At 43.8% G+C, this 25,063-nt stretch overlaps 1 protein-coding gene across 1 annotated transcript; it reads left to right on the forward strand.

Moving 5' to 3' along the window:
* Positions 1-20,503: 20,503 nt before the first annotated feature.
* LOC136505065 (auxin-responsive protein IAA30-like) lies at positions 20,504-24,598 on the forward strand. Its single transcript, XM_066500157.1, has 5 exons — positions 20,504-21,029; positions 22,578-22,846; positions 23,663-23,795; positions 23,909-23,970; positions 24,083-24,598. Exons 1-5 carry the CDS (start codon positions 20,686-20,688, stop codon positions 24,118-24,120), a joined length of 846 nt encoding a protein of 281 aa, XP_066356254.1. The 5' UTR covers positions 20,504-20,685; the 3' UTR covers positions 24,121-24,598.
* Positions 24,599-25,063: the final 465 nt, after the last annotated feature.

Below are 25,063 nucleotides of genomic sequence, written 5' to 3' on the forward strand. Positions count from 1 at the left end.
AGTAGTAGGAAGAGAAAAGGTATAACATCTTTATTGCCTTGGTGAGGATCCGCAAATACCACATATATTGAGAGACTTGAGAGTGTCATACAATGGAATCTCTAAGTTTTCTTTTGAAAATTTATAAAAACTCTAGAACAATGGTGGAACAAAGAACTTGAGACATAGTACTTGACTTGATTGTTCTGTCTTTCAATTACTCAAGACCCAAGTGAAGGCTAAAAAGCCCCATAGTTGAAGGTAATACAAGTAAGTTTGAAAAGTCAGATCAGTTTATTCTAATTTGGAGGAGAATTTTTTATTGAACGCATGTGTACTTTTGATGCGTGAAAATATTGTAGCAACTCCTGATCCATTATTAAGTTTAGCTTTGCTCAGGGACTGACAAAGGTTAACCTTAGGGAAGCTTATTGACGGTCACTAATACCAATTATAAATCATCAATATAACCTGCATTTATACTTAATTCCATCACCAAACATACGTATAGGGGTTTAAACTAATAAATTTCATGAGTTTTGGTGAATCTATGTTTTTAGTAGGGTTTATCTAGAAAACTGTCAAGGGGGACCTATTCGTCAAAGGAAATTATGAAATTCCGCCGCGTAAACAGCGTGGAAAGATTTTAGAAGACTCCATGAGACTCTCCACCGAAGCAGACCTCGAGGGGCCACCATGTGGGGCCAGCCGGCCTGTGGGTCTCACCGGTCAGCCTCTGCTTCGAAAGTCAGTTTCCCACCGCCATTGAGATCCAATCTTCATCGTTTATTCATGTCAGTTTGATTTGAGGGCTTAGGATTGACGCTCCGCCCTATATATATCAGCCCCTACCCCCCTCCCTTAGTAGATCCCTGAAACCCTAATTCATATCTTCAGGATCAGAGCCAGCTATCAAGAGAAGATTAATCCTCCATAGGATCTAGTCTCTTGTAAATAATAGTGAGATAGAGAGTGAGGAAAGAGTTTGGAGGAGATGTCGGCCTGTCGGTGCTCTCTCTACGACTAGTACCTTGGCGGATCCAAGTTCTATCTAAGCTTGCCTCTGATATTTCTCTGGTAATCAACTTCTGATTCAAGTAAGCTTCTTGTTTATATTATTCATTAGGTTCTCAACTTGTTTGAGTGCTTTATTCTTTATCTGGGAAGAGTAAAGTAGTAATTATAGTGTAAGCGTTGTGCTTAGACTTTGGTTACTTGTGGATGCATCCTGCATTCTGGATCGGTGGTAGCTCATGAGGGTGATTCTTATAGCCTCGTTGAATCCTCTGTAGTCCACCTCCCATTTGTAGGGCAAGTGGGACGTGGTTACTAGGGGAAGCATCCTCTGCTGGTGTCTTTCCTTAAGTAATGTCTCCAGTTGAATAGTAGAAAATATAGCTTACCCAAGTCAGAACTAGAGAACCTTAGTTTTCCTCTCTACACTCCTATTTGTTGATGCAAAAGTGGATCTGCAAACACAAAGGGCTAATACCCGAATCGATATCCAAAGCGTGCCAGTCGATTTGACCTGCTAATCGACAAGGATGAAGATACGAACACTTTGGTCCTGACAACAGCGATACGCCCGGAAGTCACGGCCAAGAGGTGCTCACGCGGAACTCGAGAATCGCCGAAGGTCGCACTGAAACGATGCAGCTCGCCGAATCAATGAGAACTCGTAAAAAAGGAAAAATATGCAAATTGACGAAGTCGCCGAAAAGTAAGTAGATGCAAATAGGAGTAAAAATTGGTTTTGATATTGATTGATATATATATTACATTGCCCCTTACTCCATATTTATACCCTGATCTAAAGAGACACAACCAAACACAACTAGGACACCAATCCCATATCTAAGGAAACACGTGACTCTTACATGAATCATACCCTAACAAATATAGAAAAGGAAATCAACTCCTATCTATTTCCCTGTCCGCCTCAATTACGATGGAAATCTCACCGTCCTCCTTCCCATCGGCATACTCCCTATTTCATCGGCAGTAGTCTTCAAGTCTTCCTTCATCGGCATACTCCCTGTTTCATCGGCAGTAGTCTTCAAGCCTCCCTTCATCGGCATACCCCATGTTTCATCGGCAGTAGTCCTCAAGCCTCCCTTCATCGGCATCGACAATAACACCTCCAACCTCATCGGCAACGCCCGAGTCTAAATCAACCTTTCCATCGACCATCACCAGCTATCGGCAACCATCTTTACAAACTGGCTTTCATCGGCTATCAAAGTATTCAATAACTTTCCCCTTGCCGATTAGTCCACTCCGATTATTTTGACACGTGCAAAAAACGGTGTCAACACATGCCCCCCAATTTCGGAGTATAAAACCATTAATGCTCCGAAATTTACTCCAGATAACGCTTGCCTTTGCCCGATTACCGTAACTCATTCTCCAAGCCAAAACTTGATTTGTTATCAAATCCAATCAAATCTAATCTTGATTCACGCACTTCAGTAAATATCGCACAATCGCCAACCACTCTTGCCTTGATTATGGTTAAGATACCGAAACAATAACCCATCGGCAAGATCTTAACATGATAATGCTGCCATTTTCAGAATTAAAATATCATGTATCGATATCCCCTCCAAGTCATGATTACTTGTCATCAACTCATCTGTACAATCCCCTGATTATCGCGCGAACAGTTACCATATCCCTCTGAACCGCCTTGACCTATATGCGCGCGACATAGAGATAAGTCCAAAATACCCTTATTCTGGGCGGCTTATAAATAGATTTCTCCGGAACCCTCATTTTCTACCTTCAGCCTCCAATCCTTGGCATTCTCTCTCTCCGGCGGCGATTCCGACGAACAACCGCGCGACCTCAACCAACAAGAACCCTTCTCCGGCGCTAACTTCAAGTTTCCGGCTCGTACCTCCACCTTCCTCAAGACAATGGCCATCAACTTCGACATCCCCACGGTTCGCTCCACTTCCATTACCTTTTACTTTGATCTTTTTGCAAATTCATTCAGTTGGTGATTTTTCCTTTCTTCTGTCTTCTGGATTCCATAACCTTAGGAACTGCGCAACAAATTAGTTATCCCAACCGATCAGCCGCACGTCCAATGCCTTGGACCAATGGGCAACCCAGATCCAACCGATCTGATCAATGCAGAGGTTAACAGAATCCCCTTTAGAGCCCAAAATTTCTCTCTGAATTTGTGGAAAGACACATTCCGATCTTGGCCCAAAACCACCAAAGGGTGGAAAGATTGGTACTTGAGGGTTAATAGATCGATGCAAGTATACTGGGCAGAACGAAGGTTAGACCAATGCATTAGGCTCTCTATTGCCGATATGCAGAAAAATGAATCAATGATAATTGCAGCTGCTTATTTCTGGTCAGACACGACCAATACTTTTATGTTTGGACATGGCCCAGCTACTCCTACCCTTGCCGATATCCACATGCTTACTGGCTTGGACATCTCAACTGCCGATGAAGGCTCCATCTATGGTAGAAAGTCTAAATATAGGGTGAATACCCGCAACATCGGCGGTTGGACAGGATATATTCAAGAATACCAGAAAACCGGGACACTTAGCCAGAGGGAACATGCCACATTCCTGAATATGTGGTTAGAAAAATTTATCTTCTGTGGTCGATCAGTAGGACCAACCAACGCCTTCCTCCCTGCAGCTGAACTTTTGGCTAATGGCGTAAGGTTTCCTCTTGGTCGATACCTTCTGAGCTCCACTTATCATCTTCTTCATCAAGTGTCTCAGAAACTTTTGCTTGGCGAACCCATCGGCAACCTGGGAGGCCCATGGTGGTTTATCAACATGTGGCTGAATGCCCATATGCACAAACGTTTGCAATGGGACTTTTTTGCTCAACAATTCCCACGAGAAATTGCTGAAGACTATGTGCTTGGGGATGATGAATCGGCAACACGCTCACCCCTCAATTTTGGTGAAGCCATAATTGTCCTTCCTGGAACAGAAGCCAACGAAGACCAAATCGGCAGATTCTTTCAAAGCTTCTACAATGGTCTTTCTCGTGATCATAGGGCCTGGGTGCCTTATATTGACGAAGAAAACAGATTCCCCCTTCTTTTCAATTTTGCCAATGACACTCTGAATCAAGATAATGAGCTCATGATGGCTATCATCACTCCCAGGGCAATTCCAGTAAACACATTCGGCAGCGGGAAAAACACCAACATTACATATGAATTTTACAACCCATCGGCAGTATCCCGCCAATTGGCTTTTGGGCAACTGCCAATCAAACTCTGCTTTGCCGATGTGATCAAACCCAGGGAAACAATCACCTGCGGAACAGATTGGAACAAGGTAGTATAACTCTCCCCCGATGCCGATACTACAGATGTTGATATATCCACCTGGACACCAATATCTTTCATCACCGAGTCATATAAGCAATGGTGGCGAGAGTGGAAAGAACAACTGTTCGCAACTTCTGCTCACACATATCGGCACATGATCGACCCTGAATATGCCATCCCTGACGACGCGGTAAGTTTCCTTTAACTCCCTTCTGCTTTTCCCTTCATATATCAGTAACTGATTCTCTTGTAACAGGTTAACAACCCAGCACCATTGGTGAGCAAAAGTGGGAAACCCTTCAATCTCCGGCCTGTTTCCCCAACATCGCCGATCGGCTACAACGCTCCCACCTTAGCCACTTTGACCCACCAGAAGATTCGTACCAAGACCATCACTTCTAAGTCCAAATTGGCTACATCCAGGGCTACTCCATCGGCCGCTGCTACAACCTTGGTCAAAGCATTTAAGGTAACAACCTTGTTTATTTTCACTTATGCCGATCACAAACTGTATTAACCTTAATCATCAGGGGGTAAGAGCTGCTACTGGATCGTCATTGGCAATTCCGCCGATATCAAGCACCACTTCTTTCGATGAACCTTCAGAGGTAGCTTCTTGACTTTACATTTTATCTGTTAAATATCATATCTTACACTTGTTTTGCAGCAACAATTGGGTACATCGGCAAACGTACCAGATGTCCAAGCTTCACAACCAACAAGTGTCGATGCCCCCCAGCCAATCGTTGCCGATGCCCAAGCAAAGCGCAAAGCTTTAACAGATACTGAAGCATAGCCAAAACGACAAAGGTCTATGCCGATCCCTACATCTACCCCAATGTCATCGGTCATCATACCTCAAGAGCCCACCACCGATGAAGTCACAGAGGATATCCCATCGGCAAGCTCAGCCGATCCCCCACACGACATACTCCAGGTTGCTTCCTCCAGTCAAGCACAGGAAATTGCCTTGAAACAGGTAAACTGATCAACCTAGCTGATTTTACAATACTCATACTTACCCCTAACTGATCTCCTTTTCTCTCTCTCAGGAACAAGATTCCCCGAACAGCCTATTTTCCTTTGCCATTGACATTTCTGACGACGATGGAGAGGAAACAAGTTCTTCCCTTGCACTGGGAACAATATCGGCAGAGACTAAATCCAAGTTGGAAACCCTCCTGAACTTGCTACAGCAAGGTACCGCCCAACTGGTAGATGACTCGGACCCCGCAAAGGCAATTTTCAAAACAATTCGTGGCCAGGTCCCTACCGATGTTGAAGAAGTACTCTTCCCAGCAGCTCACTTAGAAAGCCGCCAACTGCAATATCAACGGGCTGCTCAGTGCATTGCCGATAGAGCAGCTCAAGCTCAACTCAAAGAAGAGATGCTACAACTGAAACAAATCGCTGATGAGAAGCACAAGGGCATCGTCAACTTGCAGACTTCGGGTGCTGCACTTAAACAGAAAATCTTGGATCTATCAGCAAGGAAGATAGCTCTATTGGCTGAATTGAAAGAAATCGATGCAGCCTTAACTCATGCTCAACAAGAAGAAAGCCAGCTACCCAATGCCATCAAAGCCCTTCAGCAAGAAAGAGATATCCAAGCTCGCAAAGCTTTAGCCATGAAGAAAAAACTCAAGCCTGTGGAGGGTGCTGCCGATGACGATATCAAAGAAATGGAGGAAGCCGACCAGATTCGCCTGCGTGCGATATTAGCTATCCAATCCTTGTTGAACGTGTAATCTTATTTATTGTATCGGCACTTTATGAGACATTGACATCCTTGCATAATTCTAGCCGATAGTACCGTCATCGGCACTTATACTTTTATGCATCTATCCAGATACTAGGGTAATATTTCTTTAAATATTTTCCATTTAACGCTCTGGGAAACACAACCCCATACTAGGGTAATATTTCTTTAAATATTTTCCATTTAACGCTCTGGGAAACACAACCCCTTCGAGGGTTTCTAAAATATATGCATTACCAGGAACAGACTGATTTATCCGATATGGACCTTCCCAATTAGGAGACCACTTTCCAAACTTTGAACTTTTAGTCCCAATCGGTAAAATCACTTTCCAGACCAGATCTCCATCGGCAAACTCTTTTACTTTCACCTTCTTGTCATACCATCTAGCTACTCTTTTCTTATTTTCTTCGATACTAACTAAAGCCCTTAACCGATGACCCGCCACATCTTCCAACTCATCCTTCATAAGAGTATTATAATCATCGGCTGTCAGCTGATTTTGAGAACGTATTCGTCTAGAGCCAACCTTAATTTCCCAAGGCAATACTGCATCGTGTCCATATACTAACTGATAAGGCGTTACTTTGGTTGCACCATGACATGACATCCGATATGACCACAAGGCTTCATTTAATACTGTATGCCACCTCCTAGGATTTTCTTCAATTTTGCGCTTAATGAGTTTGATGACCCCTTTGTTAGAAGCCTCAGCTTGACCATTAGCTTGAGCATAATATGGAGAAGAATTTAAAATTTTAATTCCCATACCTACAGCAAACTCATCAAATTCTCCTGATGTAAACATAGTGCCCTGATCGGTAGTGATAGTCTGAGGAATACCAAATCGGTAAACAATATGCTCTTTCACAAAATCAATCATATTGACCGATGTCACCTTTTTTAAAGGAATTGCCTCAACCCACTTTGTGAAATAATCGGTAGCAACCAGAATAAATTTATGTCCTTTACTCGATAGTGGATAAATCTGACCAATGAGATCAATAGCCCATCCCCGGAACGGCCATGGTTTGATTATAGGATTCATAGCCGATGCAGGCGCTCTTTGAATATTACCAAACTTTTGACACCCCTGGCATCCCTTAAGATATTTAAAACAATCTTCAAGAATAGTCGGCCAATAGTACCCATTCCTTCTGATCATCCATTTCATCTTGAAAGCCGATTGATGTGCCCCACATACTCCTTCATGAATTTCACCCATCAAGCTTTTTGATTCATCATTGCTAACACATCTAAGTAAAACTCCATCTATAGTTCGATAATATAATTCATCATCGAGGAGCACATATTTGGTAGCTTGGAACCTAATACGTCTCTCAACCTTTCTATATGGATCCTTTAAATAATCGACAATCTCTTTCCTCCAGTCATCGGTATCAACTGCCGATGTTAGCACTTCCTGAATAGGCTGATACCCTGAAGCATGCTGAGCTAGTCGATTAGCTTCCTCATTATGCAATCGAGAGATATGTTCAAGACGAAAATCTCTAAATCCTTTCAACAATTGCAAACATCTTTCATAATACAAAATCAAAGCTTCACTTCGGCATTCATAAATTCTAGCCAATTGATTTATAACTAGCATAGAATCACCAAAGATTTCAACAACATCGGCATGTATCTCCTTCAGCAATTCTAACCCTTTTATCAAGGCTTGGTATTCAGCTTGATTGTTTGCCGCTGTAGCAACAATCGGCAATGAAAACTCATACTTCCTTCCTTGAGGTGAAATTAACACAACGCCGATACCTGCTCCTTCACCACATGTGGACCCATCGAAGAAAAGTGTCTAGGGAGCAATCCCCAGAGAGTCCACTGTATTACAATGCTGAGTGATAAAATCAGCCATCACTTGCCCTTTAACTGCCTTAGTTGATTTGTAGCGTAGTTCAAATTCTGATAATGCTAAAATCCATTTGCCGATTCTACCACTTAATATCGGCATCGACAGCATATACTTGACCACATCGTCTTTGCATATGACTGTACATTCGGCAGATAACAAATAATGCCTTAATTTGACACAAGAAAAGTATAAACACAGACACAATTTTTCGATGGCCGAATACCTCGTCTCAGCATCCACTAATCTTCTGCTCAAATAATAAATAACACGTTCTTTCCCTTCAAATTCTTGAATAAGAGCTGAACCGATAACTGTATCATCAGCTGACAAATATAACCTGAAAGGCTTCCCATGTTGAGGTGGAACTAGCACTGGAGGATTTGATAAATATTTCTTAATTTCATCAAGGGCTAATTGCTGTTCAACTCCCCATACAAATTCCTGATCAGCTTTCAATTTAAGTAGTGGGCTGAAAGCCTTGATCTTACCCGACAGATTAGATATGAATCTTCTAATGAAATTAATCTTACCGATCAAAGATTGCAATTCAGTCTTATTGGCAGGAGCAATCACCTTGTTAATTGCATCAATAGACTTCCTACTGATTTCAATGCCCCGCTGATGCACCATAAAACCCAAGAATTGTCCTGCCGATACACCGAATGCACATTTATTAGGATTCATCTTCAATCCATGCTTCCTTGTGCACTCCAGTATCTTTCGCAGATCGGCTAAATGTGCTGTGATATCTCCAGACTTAATCACTACATCATCAATGTAGATCTCCACTAATGTGCCGATGTACTCATGAAAAATAAAGTTCATAGCCCTTTGATAAGTAGCACCGGCATTTTTCAAACCAAACGTCATGACTATCCACTCGAACAACCCCACATGACCTGGACATCTGAAAGCAGTCTTGGGAATATCTTCCTCAGCCATGAATATTTGATTGTAACCTGCATTACCATCCATGAAGCTGATAATTTGATGTCCAGCCGCAGCATCAATCAACAAATCAGCAATCGGCATTGGATAGCCATCCATCGGTGTGGCTTTGTTGAGATTCCTGAAATCAATACAGACACGAAGTTTTCCATTTTTCTTATAAACAGGAACCACATTAGAGATCCACTCTACGTATCGACATTGCCGAATAAACTTTGCTTCAATTAATTTAGTTATTTCGGCCTTAATGTCAGGAAGTACATTAGGGTTGCATCGGCGCGCTGGCTGCTGATGTGGCCGAAATCCAGATTTGATAGGTAACCGATGTTCAACTATCGATCGGTCTAATCCAGGCATCTCAGTATAATCCCAAGCAAAACAATCTTTATATTCTTTTAACAAATCTGTTATTCGCTGCTTACACTTGGAATCTAACTTAGCACTAATAAAAGTAGGTCTTGACCTATCACCATCACCGATATCTACTTCTACTAAATCATCTGCCGATGTGAACCCTTGACCTAATTTTCCATCATCGGCAAACCTATCCATTAAAACTCCTCTTCAGAACCGACTGCTTGGATCGGTGGAATTTCATAATCAGCAACTCTAAGGAACTCTTTTTCCCAAGCTTCTCCTGATATGCATTTAGTTCGCTCATAAGTATCTGATTCTGCCGATGCGATGATATAAGAAGAATCACCAGGGACGACCTCAATCTTATCCCCAATCCACTGTACGAGGCATTGATGCATTGTAGAAGGAACACAACAATTAGCATGAATCCAATCCCTCCCTAGAAGCAGATTATATGCACCCTTGCCGTTGATAACAAAGAACGTCGTTGGCAAGGTTTTGCTGCCGATGGTCAATTCAACGCACACTGCCCCTTTAGCCGGTGACACATTGCCTTCAAAATCTTTCAACATCATATCGGTTTTGGTCAAGTCTTGATCTCCCTTACCAAGTTTCCGATACATCACGTAAGGCATAATATTAATCGCAGCCCCTCCATCAATAAGTACCTTAGACACAGGCTGCCCATCAACTCTGCCCTTCACAAATAAAGCCTTAAGATGCTGTCTCTCGTCATCGGTAGGTTTCTCAAAAACAGCCATCATTGGATCTAGTGTTAACTGAGCTACTTGATCAGAGAGAACAACTTCTTCCTCATTATCAGATAGTGCCAAAAACTCCATCGGCAACATGAATACCATATTAACATCTGCCGATGGACCCTTATTTTTGTGTTTTACCTGCCACTGCTGATGACCAGGCCTTTCATTGGAGGAATTTTCCTCTTGGTATAAATCCTCCTGACGCTCACGTTGCATCCTCCTTCTCTGCGTCTTTGTCAGACCCTCTGGGCACCATCGAGGAAACTTGGTTTTCCAAACCGGCTGATAACAAGTCCTAGTTGGTTCTACACGACGTATATTAGGGTCCCTGTAGAATATTTCCTCATCGGGAACTCTTGCGTTTGCCATCTCCTCAAGCTCCTCTTGATTCCTTGGAAAATATCCAGCGCGTTTACCAAGCCTCTCATGTACACTAAGTCTGCCCCCCAGCCGATCATGCACTGATGCTCTGCCTCTGATCGGCTCATTGATAGACAAACCCTGATTACCAAGTTGAAACCTTCTTTCTGAGCGATTGACTCCGTAATAACCATTACACTCAGGGCAATTTTCAACAGTTGGCAATTTAATACCTTCTTCCCAGCAATGGATAAAAAACGGACATCTCCAATGATCTTTATGTCGATTCCATTCTTCCTGACGTCTCACTTCTTGCTGTTGTCAATATCGGTCATTACGTTGACGCCAACCCTCCTGCTGCCTTCGATGAGTAATCACAATGCCAGGTCGAGGAGGATTTTTGGAACTACTGCTTTCTCCTAGCAAACCCTTACTCTTTGCATCATCGGTAGTTATCCGATGTTGGGGGTCCACTGACGCGTTTTTCTCAGCAGCCTCTGACGTCAATACCTTGGTCTTTCCTTTGGCATCCAACATATTTGCTGGAAAAGGGTGTTGATCAATTTTCATCGGCTTCTGGGCCTTGGAAGTACCAAACTTAATTCTCCCAGATTCAATAGCCGATTGTAACTGTTGCCTGAATACCTTGCACTCATTTGTACTGTGTGAAGTTGCATTGTGCCATTTGCAGTACAAAATCTTCTTCAACTCTTCTGCCGATGGGATCACATGATTAGGTGACAGCTTAATTTGGCCCTCTTGAAGCAGAAGATCAAATATTTTATCGGCCTTGGTGATATCAAAGGTAAACTTTTCTGGCTCTTTTTGACCAAAGGGGCATGATATCGGCTTTTTATTCTTAACCCACTCAGCTAAGCCGATAACTGGTTCTTCATCAGAGTCAGAATCTCCTACTTCTTCAACAAATGATACCTTTTTACTCCAGTTCTTTTTAGGTTCAAAAACCCTAGTATCTTGATCAGAGATCCTTTGCACAAGATGACTGAGGCTTTCAAACTCCTGAGAAGCATATCTGTCTTTAAGATGTGGCAATAACCCTTGGAAAGCCAGATCGGCAAGCTGCCGATCATCCAGCACCAGGCTGTAGCACTTATTTTTTACATCTCGTAGCCTTTGTACAAAGCTCTCTACCGATTCATCATTACGCTGTCTCAATTTTACTAAATCGGTAAGCTTCTTTTCATGGATTCTAGCAAAGAAATACTTATGGAATTGTTTTTCTAGATCAACCCAAGTAATAATAGAATTTGGTGGTAATGAAATGAACCATGTAAATGCTGATCCAGACAAAGATGATGAAAATAATCGAACTCTTAATTCATCTCTGTTAGCTGCCTCTCCACATTGAATAATGAAGCGATTGACATGTTCCATTGTTGATGTATCATCTTGCCCAGAGAATTTAGTGAAATCCGGTACCTTGTACCGATTTGGGAGAGAAATTAAATCGTATGCAGGAGGGTATGGAGTCCGATAAGAATAAGTATTGACCTTGGGCTTTATCCCAAACTGATCCTTCACAATTTCTGCTATCTTATCGGCCCAAAAAGCATCAGCCTCCTGCTGACGAACTGGTTGAATTTCTACAGGAGGTGCCTGCTGACATCCCTCCACATATCTTTGTAGCCCACGATCTCCAGCAATCGGCATATTTGCCGTTACTTGTGGCCCATTAGCCTGTTGGAAAGGATTCATCGGCTGGGCTACCGATGCTTGATTCTGGAAACCAGCTTGCATATGACCTTGTTGAATCCCTGCAACCTGCTGATTTTGCTGAACTGTATGTTGAACAGGTAACTGTCCTGACCAATCATTATTAGAACTCATCGGTACAAAACTTACCGATGGCTGGTAATTTGCTGATATTGTTGGATAATTATAACTGGTTTGAGGCATGAACTGAACCCCAGTTTGACTCATAGCAGGGGCTTTCTGCTGCATCGGCAGTAAGCTCGCCGATGGACTTGAATTGAATGTTTGAACCATAGGCATCTGGAAACCTCCTGGAGTTGGTTGCACAGAAGTAGTTGCGGCATATTGAGGCACTTGAGCCATCGGTGAAACGGCTAATGGTATAGGCGCTCTTCCTACTGCATCAAACACTTGAGGTAATCTAGGATTGAAAGCAGATGACTCTGGAGGCATGCCATATCCCCACCAATTAGTAGGAATCTAGCTATTCTGAGACACAGGGCCTGACATAGCTGATGCCGATAGATCTGTATTAAGCTGAACTCGCCCTCCTGGTAGTACCTGATCTGATTGTATCGGTGTAGATTGAATATTAGGTGAGCCTGCCAATACTGGAGGGGAAGTAACTTCTGTACCCACAACGGCCGAAGGAGCCGATGGAGTTTTGACAGATGCCGGCTCTGGTTGATGATAGGCAGGCCCAACGTAATGTGGTGCCGCTTGTCCTTCTTTGAGAGTTCGAACCACAGCATTATGAACAGTATTGGACAGCATATTGGAATGATTAATCAAAGCATGATTTACTGCAGAATTAACCATCTCTTGAAGTTTACCAGGATTGGAGTCAAAGGTAACCTGCCGAGGCAACGGCAAATCTTGCTTCTGGATGACTTGTCCACTCTTGTTCAAGCTAAACGATCTCAGACAAAGCTGCTTGTATTCTTCTACAGCCTTTTCCATAGCCTGCCTCTGTTCTTCCTTGAGATCTTCTTCTGATACTGCGACAATGTTCCCTGAATCGATCTCAGGATTGAACATATTGATTGATTTGTCCCACTGGGCGTGCCAAAAGATGTGTTAATGCAAAAGTGGATCTGCAAACACAAAGGGCTAATACCCGAATCGATATCCAAAGCGTGCCAGTCGATTTGACCTGCTAATCGACAAGGATGAAGATACGAACACTTTGGTCCTGACAACAGCGATACGCCCGGAAGTCACGGCCAAGAGGTGCTCACGCGGAACTCGAGAATCGCCGAAGGTCGCACTGAAACGATGCAGCTCGCCGAATCAATGAGAACTCGTAAAAAAGGAAAAATATGCAAATTGACGAAGTCGCTGAAAAGTAAGTAGATGCAAATAGGAGTAAAAATTGGTTTTGATATTGATTGATATATATATTACATTGCCCCTTACTCCATATTTATACCCTGATCTAAAGAGACACAACCAAACACAACTAGGACACCAATCCCATATCTAAGGAAACACGTGACTCTTACATGAATCATACCCTAACAAATATAGAAAAGGAAATCAACTCCTATCTATTTCCCTGTCCGCCTCAATTACGATGGAAATCTCACCGTCCTCCTTCCCATCGGCATACTCCCTATTTCATCGGCAGTAGTCTTCAAGTCTTCCTTCATCGGCATACTCCCTGTTTCATCGGCAGTAGTCTTCAAGCCTCCCTTCATCGGCATACCCCATGTTTCATCGGCAGTAGTCCTCAAGCCTCCCTTCATCGGCATCGACAATAACACCTCCAACCTCATCGGCAACGCCCGAGTCCAAATCAACCTTTCCATCGACCATCACCAGCTATCGGCAACCATCTTTACAAACTGGCTTTCATCGGCTATCAAAGTATTCAATAACTTTCCCCTTGCCGATTAGTCCACTCCGATTATTTTGACACGTGCAAAAAACAGTGTCAACACTATTTATCTTAACCTTGTTGCTATCCCTAGTTAAGTTAGATCATAGTTAGTCTCACACGTTTCTCTGTGGATACGATACTTGGAATACTTCTGGGTGAAAGCTACAGCAGTATCCATACGCTTACGGATTTATCTATGTGTGTCAAATATACCAATAGTGGGAAATGGCTCCAATGGCTATGTGGTTGAGTGGGGAGTATTTATACTCCTTCTAGTCATCCAATTCCCCTCTCTTGCTCATTTGTTCTGCTGAGGCATATATTTGGAGTTCAAGTGAGTGCAAGAGCCTAGTGGGGTGATTGAGATTTGATAATCCAAGATTAAGGACCTTATTAGTGCATAGAGAGTAGCAAGTGTGTATCTACCTTTCTCATTAGGCTTGTCATGGTCAAGTGAGAGTTTGTGCTTGTTACTCTTGGTGATCTCCTTCACCTAGACGGCTCAGTGGTGATTAGGAGCTTGGTGATCATTTGGTGGAGCTTGTGGATGACCCAACTCATGATGTGAGCTATTGTGGGTGATTCACCACGTCGTAGAGACAAAGAATCAGCCTGTAGAGAGCACTTGGTCCTTACGCGTATCGAGGGGAGCTACACCTTTGCGCGGGTGCTCTAACGAGGACTAGTGAAGAGTGGTGACTCTCCAATACCTTAGAAAAATATTGCCGTGTTCTTTTTCCTCTCTTTACTTTGAGCATTTACATTTAAGTAATTACTTTCATGTATTTACATTCCTAGAATTGACATACTAGAGTAGGATTAGAATCTAGGGTGCAAAACTATTTGTGCGGTAGAATAGAAATCACTTTTAGACACAAGAGGTGAAAATGGGCTAAGCGGTAGGACTTAATTGTTGCGAGAAATTTTATATTAGCCCAATTCTTCCTCTTCTTAGACATCTTGATCCTTAAGGCTCATCATCGCCCAAACACCAAAGTTGTTGCCGCTCCCCACGAGCTGTTTGGAGGATCATCGACATTGCTGAAGAGTCAGCAAGAATCCAAGTATACTGGCACATTACAAAAGGACACTTAGCCCACATTCTTGCTCTCATAAGCGAAGGCCTAAAATGTCACAAAGATGGAGTTTATTTTCTACGCTTGCACTAGCTAGCTTCGTATAGTTTCAATGGACCAAGACCACCCCCCCCCCCCCCCCCCCCACCCCCACCCCCCCACCCCCACCCCCACCGTCGTATATATGTGTATATATGCACACCGTCTCTTTCGATTGCGTGTTGATTAAGTAGTTAGTCAGTCATATCAATCTAAGCAACGAACTAATAAAGTTGTACCCCTACATACAGTAGTGTGTGTCAATCACATCGGGCTCCACACCACACGTGTGGTGTCCAGTGTCCTTGATATCATGTGCGTGCGTAGCATAGTCCATCCTGCACGACCTTTTTAGTACGTACAATTCCTTAGTACGTACAATTCCTTGTGAGCTAGTCCAGCTCGTTTCGATCGATTTCGGCGACCCTACGCTGATTTTGAGCTGCGTGTCATCAGCTCATTTCAGACGTGCGTGCATGCGTGTGCTCCGTGCGGCGTGTCAACGAAGACGTTCGTTGGTTCCTCACCATCAGATCACGCCCGCCTTGGGATTCGTGCGGGTGACAAAACGTGCCGCTTTTTTTTCATCTCAAAAAAAAGAAAAGAAAAAAAAAGGAGCAAAACGGGTCCACTTGGCATAGGGTAGGCGAAGGAAACTGGAGACTGGGTCCGGAGTAGACACCCCGGCAGGCTCACATGATGGCCGCCGTCCGTGGGACCCACCAGACAGAATATCGTCACATGTGTACATGAAAACCTGGACCCACCACCCGTGAAACCAATTCACCGAGACTACATCAATCAATAATAAATAATATCCAAATTGGCTTATTATCTTCAGAGATAGACAGAATTCATATCATTCACTAACAAACCAATAAAAAACATCTGAACATAAACTCAAGGAAATAGCATCTCAAAATTCTATTTATAATAAACACTTATATCTCACAATTAAAGTGATTTTTTAAAATAAAAAGGAGTTCGTATCAGCACAAATCCAAGAGAATAAATTAATGGAAAACCAAATAAGAACAGAGTAAAATCTAGTTTTATTTCCATATGTACAATGAACAAAGGCAAAATATATACAAGTGAAGAGTCCATATCAAGGGCATTGTTTTCTCAACGTGTGTGACGTACGTGCATGAGGTAATTAAGACTTTTGTATATGCTGTTCTCCGTACCAAAAAATGATTTGTTTGAGCTCATATGTCTAGAAAATGGTTTGTTTGTTATATTATACTTATACATTAAACAAAACAAATGAAAAGGTGTTCGTTCATGGTGCGGGCATTGTTATAAATATTAGAAGTTTTATATATAAGTTCACCACTTTATCAATCTATGATTTTTTTTTGTGTGTGTGTGCTAGAGGGTGAACAACATTTACAACTAGTGGGCTGGCAAAAACAAGACCGACCATGATTTTAGTTGGGCAAAACTAAAGGTGGAGCGACGCTACCAATTAATAAGGTCATGGGAGCCTATCCTTCGGGGAGGGGAGGACATAACAACGAGCAATGGTGGTGCCTCTACTACGTCAAGCCTTTCAATTGAAGCGAACCTAAAACAAGAGACGGGGATTTAATCTTTTGGTTCTTGATGAATTTGGAGAGCTACCATCAATCAAGTAATGTTAACCAAGAAAAAACTAATAATTATATATAGAATAATAAAGAGGAGGGTTCATACATGCATTTCGAGTAGGGGTGGACATTCGGTTAGACCAAATCGATCGGTTTGGCTTCTTGGTTTTTTTTTAAAAAAAAATTGGTTGTCAAAAAATATAAACCGATCGGTTGCTTACAAATGTCAAGACTGAGGGGATCGGTCTCGATTAGTTCGTTTTGGGTTCGTTTATTATTGAAACTCCTCAATCCTTAAACGCTTGTTTGCATAAACAAAAATAAAAGAAAAAGTGCATGCCACACAGGTGCATACAGCCCTCCAAGCAACTTAACCACTCGACCGCGCCGCGCACCCACAGGATCCACTAACGCCTAGAGAGCTTAGCCACTCGACCGCGTCGCACACCCACAAGATCCACTGACGCCTAGAGAGCCGCCAAGATCTGCTGACTTCCACCATCGGTTAGAGAGCCATCGAGATTGGGATCCACGGCCGGCCTATCGATCTTTCACAACTAGGATGCTACCAACCCGTGAGGGCGAAGGCAGGGGAGGAAATCCAGAAGAGACATGGACACATAGGGGTACAATGCTGGCCACCAACCCAAGAGAGGGAGAAGGCAAGGGAGAGAGATCTAGAGCTAGAGGAGGTGTGGCACATTGGTAGAGAGCAAGGCATCGACGTTGCTAGGATGAGCTATCAGCTTCAGCCAGTTCGTATGTCGTATTTAGGTTAGGAGTGATGGCGAAGATGAACGATGGGACGAGGATTGTGTCGGGGCAATGAAGCGAACAAGCGCTAAGGTAGCGGTTGGGATCGGACACACAGGCAGGTGCAGTGCCTACTGCATGCGTGGTGGGGAACTATGGATAAGGTGGAAGTCTATATATGAGCTAGGATTTAGTGTTGGGCTTGTTTATTTATTGGGCTAGTTTTACCCGACAAAGTTCGGCTATAAGACTGAATTAGGGATAAAAAATTTCGAGATTTATCTTAGGTCGTTAAGTTCAGTCTTCAGTCTTTGGTTAGTGGTCAAATTACCTCCATGTAATTTCAAGTGATGTTTTTGAGCTCATGTGTCCGGCGGACGGTATTCATGTTAAGTATCGTGACACTAAAGATTATAAATGAAAGTCCATCTCTGGAACACCTAGAGTTAATTCCACTGTTGTGAAATTCCTTAAAACTAACCTTTAGGCCAGTCTCAATGCAAGGTTTCATGGCTTGGTTTCCAAGACTCCATGCCAATTTTATAGCTGTAAAACGAAGAATGAAACTAGCTCTCTCAATGCATAGTTTCATCATAGGCTACTAGTAGCATTTAATCTCTGTATGGCGTTGTGATCAAATGTGCCATATAATCTATGTACCCGTTTGGTGATCGAAGTGTTGCGTGCATCTCATAGAAACAAAACATCGAGCATGTAGCGAGCATACGGCATGAATCCCATGGACGTGCGTGCATCATCTTCGAGAGGAAGCAAGCAAATGTTCTACCGCATAAAGATGCATTACTTCTTGCAAGATTATCAAATGGATCCAGTAGAGCAGTAGAGGTCAGCATGGGATAGTCGAGAACCACCGCTTGAGCGTCGAACCACGCTCTGTACCGTCGGTGGCAGCCCACCCGGGGGCAGCGGATCACTAGGGATGAGCACGATGACTTTGAGATTACTATGCATGCATTAGAGAAGATCGACTCCCCTCTCGACGCCGTGGTCCGCGTTGACTGTGATGAGCACGACGGCGACTCCCTTCTCTGCTGCGCGCCCGACCACCCCGCCGCGGTACCCGCCCCCGTGGCGCGCCACCATGACGCGGCCGTGCACGTCCAACCAAAGCCTCTCGAGCGCGACATAGTCCTCCTCCTACCCGAGCAGGGGCGGAGCTAGAGCAAATACGAGGTGGGTGCGCTTGCCTCGTGGGTGCATAGGATTTTACCGTATGAGTGCGAATATGGTAAAAATTTGATCATAATCACTGTTTTTTTTTATATTTTTGTGGGTGCACCCGCACCCTATAAAGTGTATATAGATTCGCCCATGTGCCCGAGGTTGAAGAACACCGTCTCCGCGACGGCCCGCGGGACGGCGCGTACCAGTGGTACGGCGGCACTACGCGGCGCCCCTCGTCCGTGGGCTCCTCGAGGGATAGGCGTGCGAGCAGGGAGCCGTCGGGCCGGAGCAGCGGCGCTAGCGAGGAAGCTGGAGGCGGGGATGGCCCACGGGATCGAAGGAGATGAAATTTTCCACCTCAACGCGGGTGTCGTCCGGTTTCCAACGACTTAGAAACTGCTCTTACTCAGTTTCACCCCATGAAATGTTTCTTGTCTCTCTCCTCATCGATACATGTAAAGATTCATTTTTCTTTTGCTGATGTATCATCCTATTTAATGCTCATAAAACTTTCATCGCATCTCCATTAAAACTGGCCTTAGTCCAAACTCACTCTCCTTTTTTTTTTTGCCCACTCTCCCCGTTCCAAATGGCTGAAGACGGAGGTTAAAAAAAGTTGCCAAAAGAAAAAAAAAAGGAGTGCAGTGAGATGATTGTGGGACCAGACGGTCGAGTGGGCCCACGGCCGGGTCACGTGTGGCCCCACCGCGCGCACGGTCATTTTCGCGCGTGTGTGTGGCTTCCAGCTGGTGACTGGACCGGCCGGCCGGACCAGAGCCAAACCCCTTTCCATGTCTTCTCGCGGCTGATGGATCGCAATAATGATATGGACCAAATTGCACACATCCCTCTCATGGCTAATTACCCAGATATTTGCTGCTCCAGTGCCGCGAAAGGAAAATAGTGAAGTGATTGACAAAAATTAAATAAAAATATCCCCCCGCTTGAAATTATGCATGGATCGGATGCACACGTGGCGACATTTTTCTCTTCTTTTTTTTGAAAAAAAAACTAGGGAAGAGGCAAGTTAGTATGTACTAAAGTGTAACTTCTATAATTTTAATCTTGTGTGTATATGTTAAGCACGCTAAATAAACCAAGTGCGCTCAAATAAATGACTGCTTTTAATTGTTATCATGACGACCAAACTAGCAAAAGTTTATGTCTTGGAGAAAAAAAAGTTTGAATGGACTTATATAGGCTAGGAAAAGGAGATATATATGAAGCTACTACACAAGGAAGTGCAACTAATGGTTATCTAGTCCAAATTAGCAACCACAATTTGGTTGCTTATAAAAAAACAACATCAATTATATTGATTGGTTAGGATATGTGCTTTAATTTGGTTGTGTGTCTCTATTTATAATTTGGTGCATAGGCTAGAGAATAACCCCCATTAATATCCAAAAAATGTACTAGAAAATTGTTATTTTTACAAATTGTAGTGGCCAGCCTCTGTTATTTTTACAATAAGGTCCTCGTACACTCAGATGGAGCCTAAACATGTGTGGCCATGTGGTAAATTAAAAGGAAACACCCTAGTTGGGAGGAATAATTTTGGGTGCTAGACTGCTAGTACATATTATGTGTTTTAAAGTTACTCCCTCCATTTTGAATTATAAGACGTTTTGACTTTTCTAAATGTATTGACGTAACTACGTATCTAGACATAGTGTATTTAAATGCATAGCAAGATTTGTGTATCTAGAAAAACTAAAACGTCCTTGTAATTTAAAAAGGAGGGAGTAGTGTAGTATACGTGTGTTGTGTTGTGTTGAAAGGGTATCAAGACACACGACCCCAAAATAAAAGATTCGCAGAAAGTTGAATCTTATTATTGTCAGGGTGGTATGCGCAAAATTGGACGGCCATCCAATGCATTATCATGAGCGTATTATTCTACACACCCACCCTGCTGGCATTATTACTCGTAGCCCCTCTTTCCAAATCCATTGCATTTGCAAGCCTTCTTTACATTGCAAAGCCTCCTCCTTCCTCCTGCACACCACCACCTCGCTGGCAGAGCAAAGCAAACGAAGAAGAAGCCAACCAGCAGAGAAGAAGCAGGGAAGGCGAGAGGTGAGGAGGTGGTGCCTTCAGCAGCAATGGGAACGGACCTGGGGTTCGAGGAGACGGAGCTCCGGCTGGGCCTGCCCGGCGGCGGCGGGGGAGAGGTGGGCGCCGAGGGGAGGAGCTCCGGCAAGAGGGGCTTCGCCGAGACCATCGACCTCAAGCTGAAGCTGGAGCCGGCGACCCCCGCGGCCGTCGTGAAGGCGGAAGAGGACCAGCAGGACGACGGTGCTGCCGTTGCCGCCGCCAAGGAAGCCGTGGCTGCCGCGGAGGAGACCAGCGGGAAGATGAAGCGGTCCCCGAGCCAGAGCAGCGTCGTCACCGCTGCCGCCGCCGCCGCCGTGCAGGCTGACCCCGCCGAGAAGCCGCGCGCCCCCAAGTACGTCGCCGAGCACTCGTTTCTCCTCCCTGCTGTCTCTCCCTCTCCAGCTTCGTTCGTTGATCTAGCTACCTCTCTGCTTAGCTCCGGTTAGCTCTCTAATCGATCGTCTCATGTCTGCATGCACCTGCCATGATCAGTTCATTTGTTTGTTCATATATATAGCTAGATCCTTGTAGGTACATAGTATCTCTAAATTCTAAATCCAAATCTAATGAACCTGCTGCAATGATGCAGAGCTAATTAACAAAATTAGACATACACAGTGAAACTGTCTGAATTTGTGAATCATCACACGGCTCCTTCATGTGCATGCAGCCATATGACACGACGAGAATAGCCTCTTTTAAGCAGTTTTGACATGGCCTTTTCATTCATGCATGGCACAGGTACATTAGATTTGGGTTTGGAAAAGATAGATATATTAGAGCAAAGATATTTAGTGCCCGGTCCATTTCTAGTCATCGATCATAGGCCGTGCAGTGTACTCGAACCTCATAACCAGATCGGCATATATACGTGTACGCCTAAAAAACTTGCAGAGATCTGAACGTCACAACTCACTGCACAGCAAGAACAATATATATATATAGCAAAGATCGATGCAACGGCCAACGGCAGGGGAAAGCACACAAACTTTTCTTTTTTCATGCAGCAAGTTATAACAGCACAGGTTGGATCTAACACACACACACATATATATTTATATATATAGAACAGTTAATAATTAACCATGCATTCTTGTTCATCGAAGAACACGATGCGTGAATGCATATATGTACCTATCTATCATCGCAACAGCTGCCAGCTGATTGAACGGATATGATATGAACTAGTACACTATTAGCAGATGATCGAGCGATGCAGGATCGGAGGAGGAGAGACATGGGCACGTTACGTGTGGGGGCAGCGGGAGACAGCGGCTAGTGCCGACACGATAAAAGAAAGAAAGCCCCCACCACGTACTGCTGCTGCCTGTTGCTCCCTTGCTTTGCTCTAATCTCTCTCTCTCTCTTACTAGATCTCTTTCCCTGGCCGGAACAGTAACAATGTCATTTTTGTCCACATCAACATCATTTTCCACATCTCACTTTCACTTGCCTGTTCGTTCATGCATCCTGATCGATCGCTCCAGGCTTCGAATTGATGGCACGGTAGAACAGAGAGCTACTAGTAGGTTTTTAAATATATATTTTCTGCTTTTTTGTTCTGTTGCCCATACTGCTCCTGCCAAGTTGCCTGCCGAGGACTATACATACACCCATGCAGCATGCCTTGTTTGTGTTACATGCTACAAAGCACAGTACAAAATAAAATGGTGTGGTAAAAAGCATAGTAACAACAGCAAATTAAAAGAACAGAACGGAACAGCTTAAGTTGAATGCAATTTGCAGTAAAGTATATGTACTAATAAATCTAGTTCTGGATCTCTATGGATGTCTCGGCTAGTGTGTGTTTTGATCTGCATAATAATAAGTACTACTAATCTTAGTCATCAGTATGTACTATGTAGTTGGTTTTGACATATGTGTATTCATGTATCTGCAGGGCTCAGGTGGTGGGATGGCCACCGGTCCGGTCGTTCCGCAAGAACATCATGTCGGTGCAGTCCGACAAGGGCGCCGGCGGCAGCAAAGACGCCGACAAGTCCTCGCCGACGGCGGCAGCAGCAGCAGTGGCTGCTGGTGGTGGTGCGGCGTTCGTGAAGGTGAGCTTGGACGGCGCGCCCTACCTGCGCAAGGTAGACCTCAAGATGTACAAGAGCTACCAGGAGCTGTCCAAGGCGCTCGAGAAGATGTTTAGCTCCTTCACCATTGGTAGTACACTTAACAATTACTACTAAATCCGTTCCAAATTATAGTTCGTCTGACTTTTTTTTTTTTTTGACCCTAAGCAGTTTGATCCCTCGTCTTATTCAACAATTTCTAGTTAAACCACTTACCAGTACATGAAGTCCATAATTTTGACGGGCTGAGGATTAACTGGAACTTGGGTAGATAGATATATGATTGCATTGGCAATTTGGCATTCATTCATCATGCATGTGTGGTGGTGGTCGCCATGTGGTTTTGCCAGTGGTGCGCTCCATGATTTGCATTGCATCCTTGGTAGGTGTCCGCCCTGGCTGGCATAATGCCCTTGTCCCTCCAAGACATCCTCCTCCTCCTCTAGCTTAGCTACCTGCTGCTTGTATGTACTTCATATCATGTAGCAGCTGGTGGATCATGATCATGTGTGCACGCTTGATAGATGATGATCATCAGTTAGCTCCCATCATTGCCATGTGCTAGCTGTTCTTGGACCTCAGTCTCTAAAATAATCCACGTGTTCATGGGCGTGCACATATCTTAGAGCTCGAAACAAGAAAAGGTCTGCTGTTGCTCAGCAACATATCTTGAATGCATTATTTGACGGATTCCGTATCGAGCTAGCTTTGACAGTTGCCTGTAGTTTGTTCATACCGAACCTCCAGGTTCAAATAAATTTCAAAAATGTTTGTATACTCCTCCATCTGTTGTTTGCAGTACGTACATTATTGCAGAGCATATACTACCTTGACTTGGATTATTCAGAATAACTAACCAACTTTCTGATATACTTTTCTCGCATGAATGAATGATGGTGTGGTTCAGGAAGCTGTGGGTCTCAGGGGATGAACGGCATGAACGAGAGCAAGCTGGTGGATCTGCTCAACGGCTCCGAGTACGTGCCGACCTACGAGGACAAGGACGACGACTGGATGCTCGTCGGCGACGTGCCATGGGAGTGAGCACTACTGCTTCTTCCTGCATTATATTTATATATTATTGCCTATTCTGAAAATATGCGACGTAATTGTATCATCAGCTTCATCACCGATCCTGGTATTTTCATTTCAGGATGTTCGTCGAATCATGCAAGCGCCTTCGGATCATGAAAGGATCAGAAGCCATTGGCCTCGGTGAGTTGACATTTATGATTATTATTGATATCAACAGAAAACAAGGTTCAGATGAAATTTCCTAGGATAGTAAGTTGCTCATTTCATTTGGTCTCCATCTCTGAATTTTCAGCACCGAGGGCCATGGAGAAATGCAAGAACAGAAGCTGAGGAGAAGATGGAAGCTTGCATCTCAACACCATGGATGGATGCAAGAAGAACCAATCTCCATAGCTTTCGCAGCTCTGCTCGTCTCTGTATCATACTCGTCCCTGTCCTCCAAGCCTCTATATCTCCTGATCAATGAAGTCATTTTGGTGTGTCAACTGTTCTATCTGTGCCAGTTTGTCAGTAAACGAGTCAGTCAGTGTTCAAGTCTCATCTTGTCCTATACAGAAGAGAGAAGCCATGAACATGTGTACCTGTCCTATAACAATGTCTTTTTGCACTACCTGTTCTCTCTTCTTCTTCTTTTTTTAGGCACAAAATGCAAAGGCACACTGCTCCTAATCAAGGGGCCTTTTTGCATCTTGTCCATCAAAAGTTGTTTAATTATAATTACCACGGTGTGTCAGTGGAACAAATAATTGTTGCAAGCTGTTAAAAAAAGCTGTATGTATGATCTTTGCTCTCCCTCTCTTATTTGTTATTTTCACCATCTTTGGTGTTTGTTGTTCTATGGAATAGGATTATACTGAGATGCTCTGTTTTGTGTTGGGTTGGATAGACGTTGCACTGCTGTGCATACCTGTCTCTGTGTTTTTTTATATATGTGGTGCCAAGCCAACTTGGAGACAGGAATACAGGATCCTTCAAAAAAAAACATGGAGACAGGAGCATACCATGTGCTTAGTGATGGGGCACTGTGTTTTTATCTCTCTCCCTTCAACCACTACAAACTTCCCAGCTTCACACTACTATTATGAGGCATCACACTTTGCTGCATCTTTTGCTGTCTGCTGCAGTACTATTCTATACTACATGCCAGTGTTTGGTACATTGTGCCTGCCCCATGTCCTGAATGATAAAGGATGCAAATGCAAATGCAAGGTTGGCAGCTGCCCAAAGTTGAGCTGTTGTTTTCTCTGTTTTCCAGAGAGAGAGAGGAGAGACA

Source organism: Miscanthus floridulus, chromosome 14, assembly GCF_019320115.1.
Source record: "Miscanthus floridulus cultivar M001 chromosome 14, ASM1932011v1, whole genome shotgun sequence".
NCBI lineage: Eukaryota > Viridiplantae > Streptophyta > Magnoliopsida > Poales > Poaceae > Miscanthus > Miscanthus floridulus.

What these genes read in the sequence shown, in the direction of transcription:
- LOC136505065 (XM_066500157.1), top strand. Translation starts at nt 20,686, where the DNA reads ATGGGAACGGACCTGGGGTTCGAGGAGACGGAGCTCCGGCTGGGCCTG. An exon ending in GAGAAGCCGCGCGCCCCCAA is followed by an intron (nt 21,030 to 22,577) that starts GTACGTCGCCGA and finishes ATGTATCTGCAG; the next exon opens with GGCTCAGGTGGTGGGATGGC. An exon ending in ATCAGAAGCCATTGGCCTCG is followed by an intron (nt 23,971 to 24,082) that starts GTGAGTTGACAT and finishes CTGAATTTTCAG; the next exon opens with CACCGAGGGCCATGGAGAAA.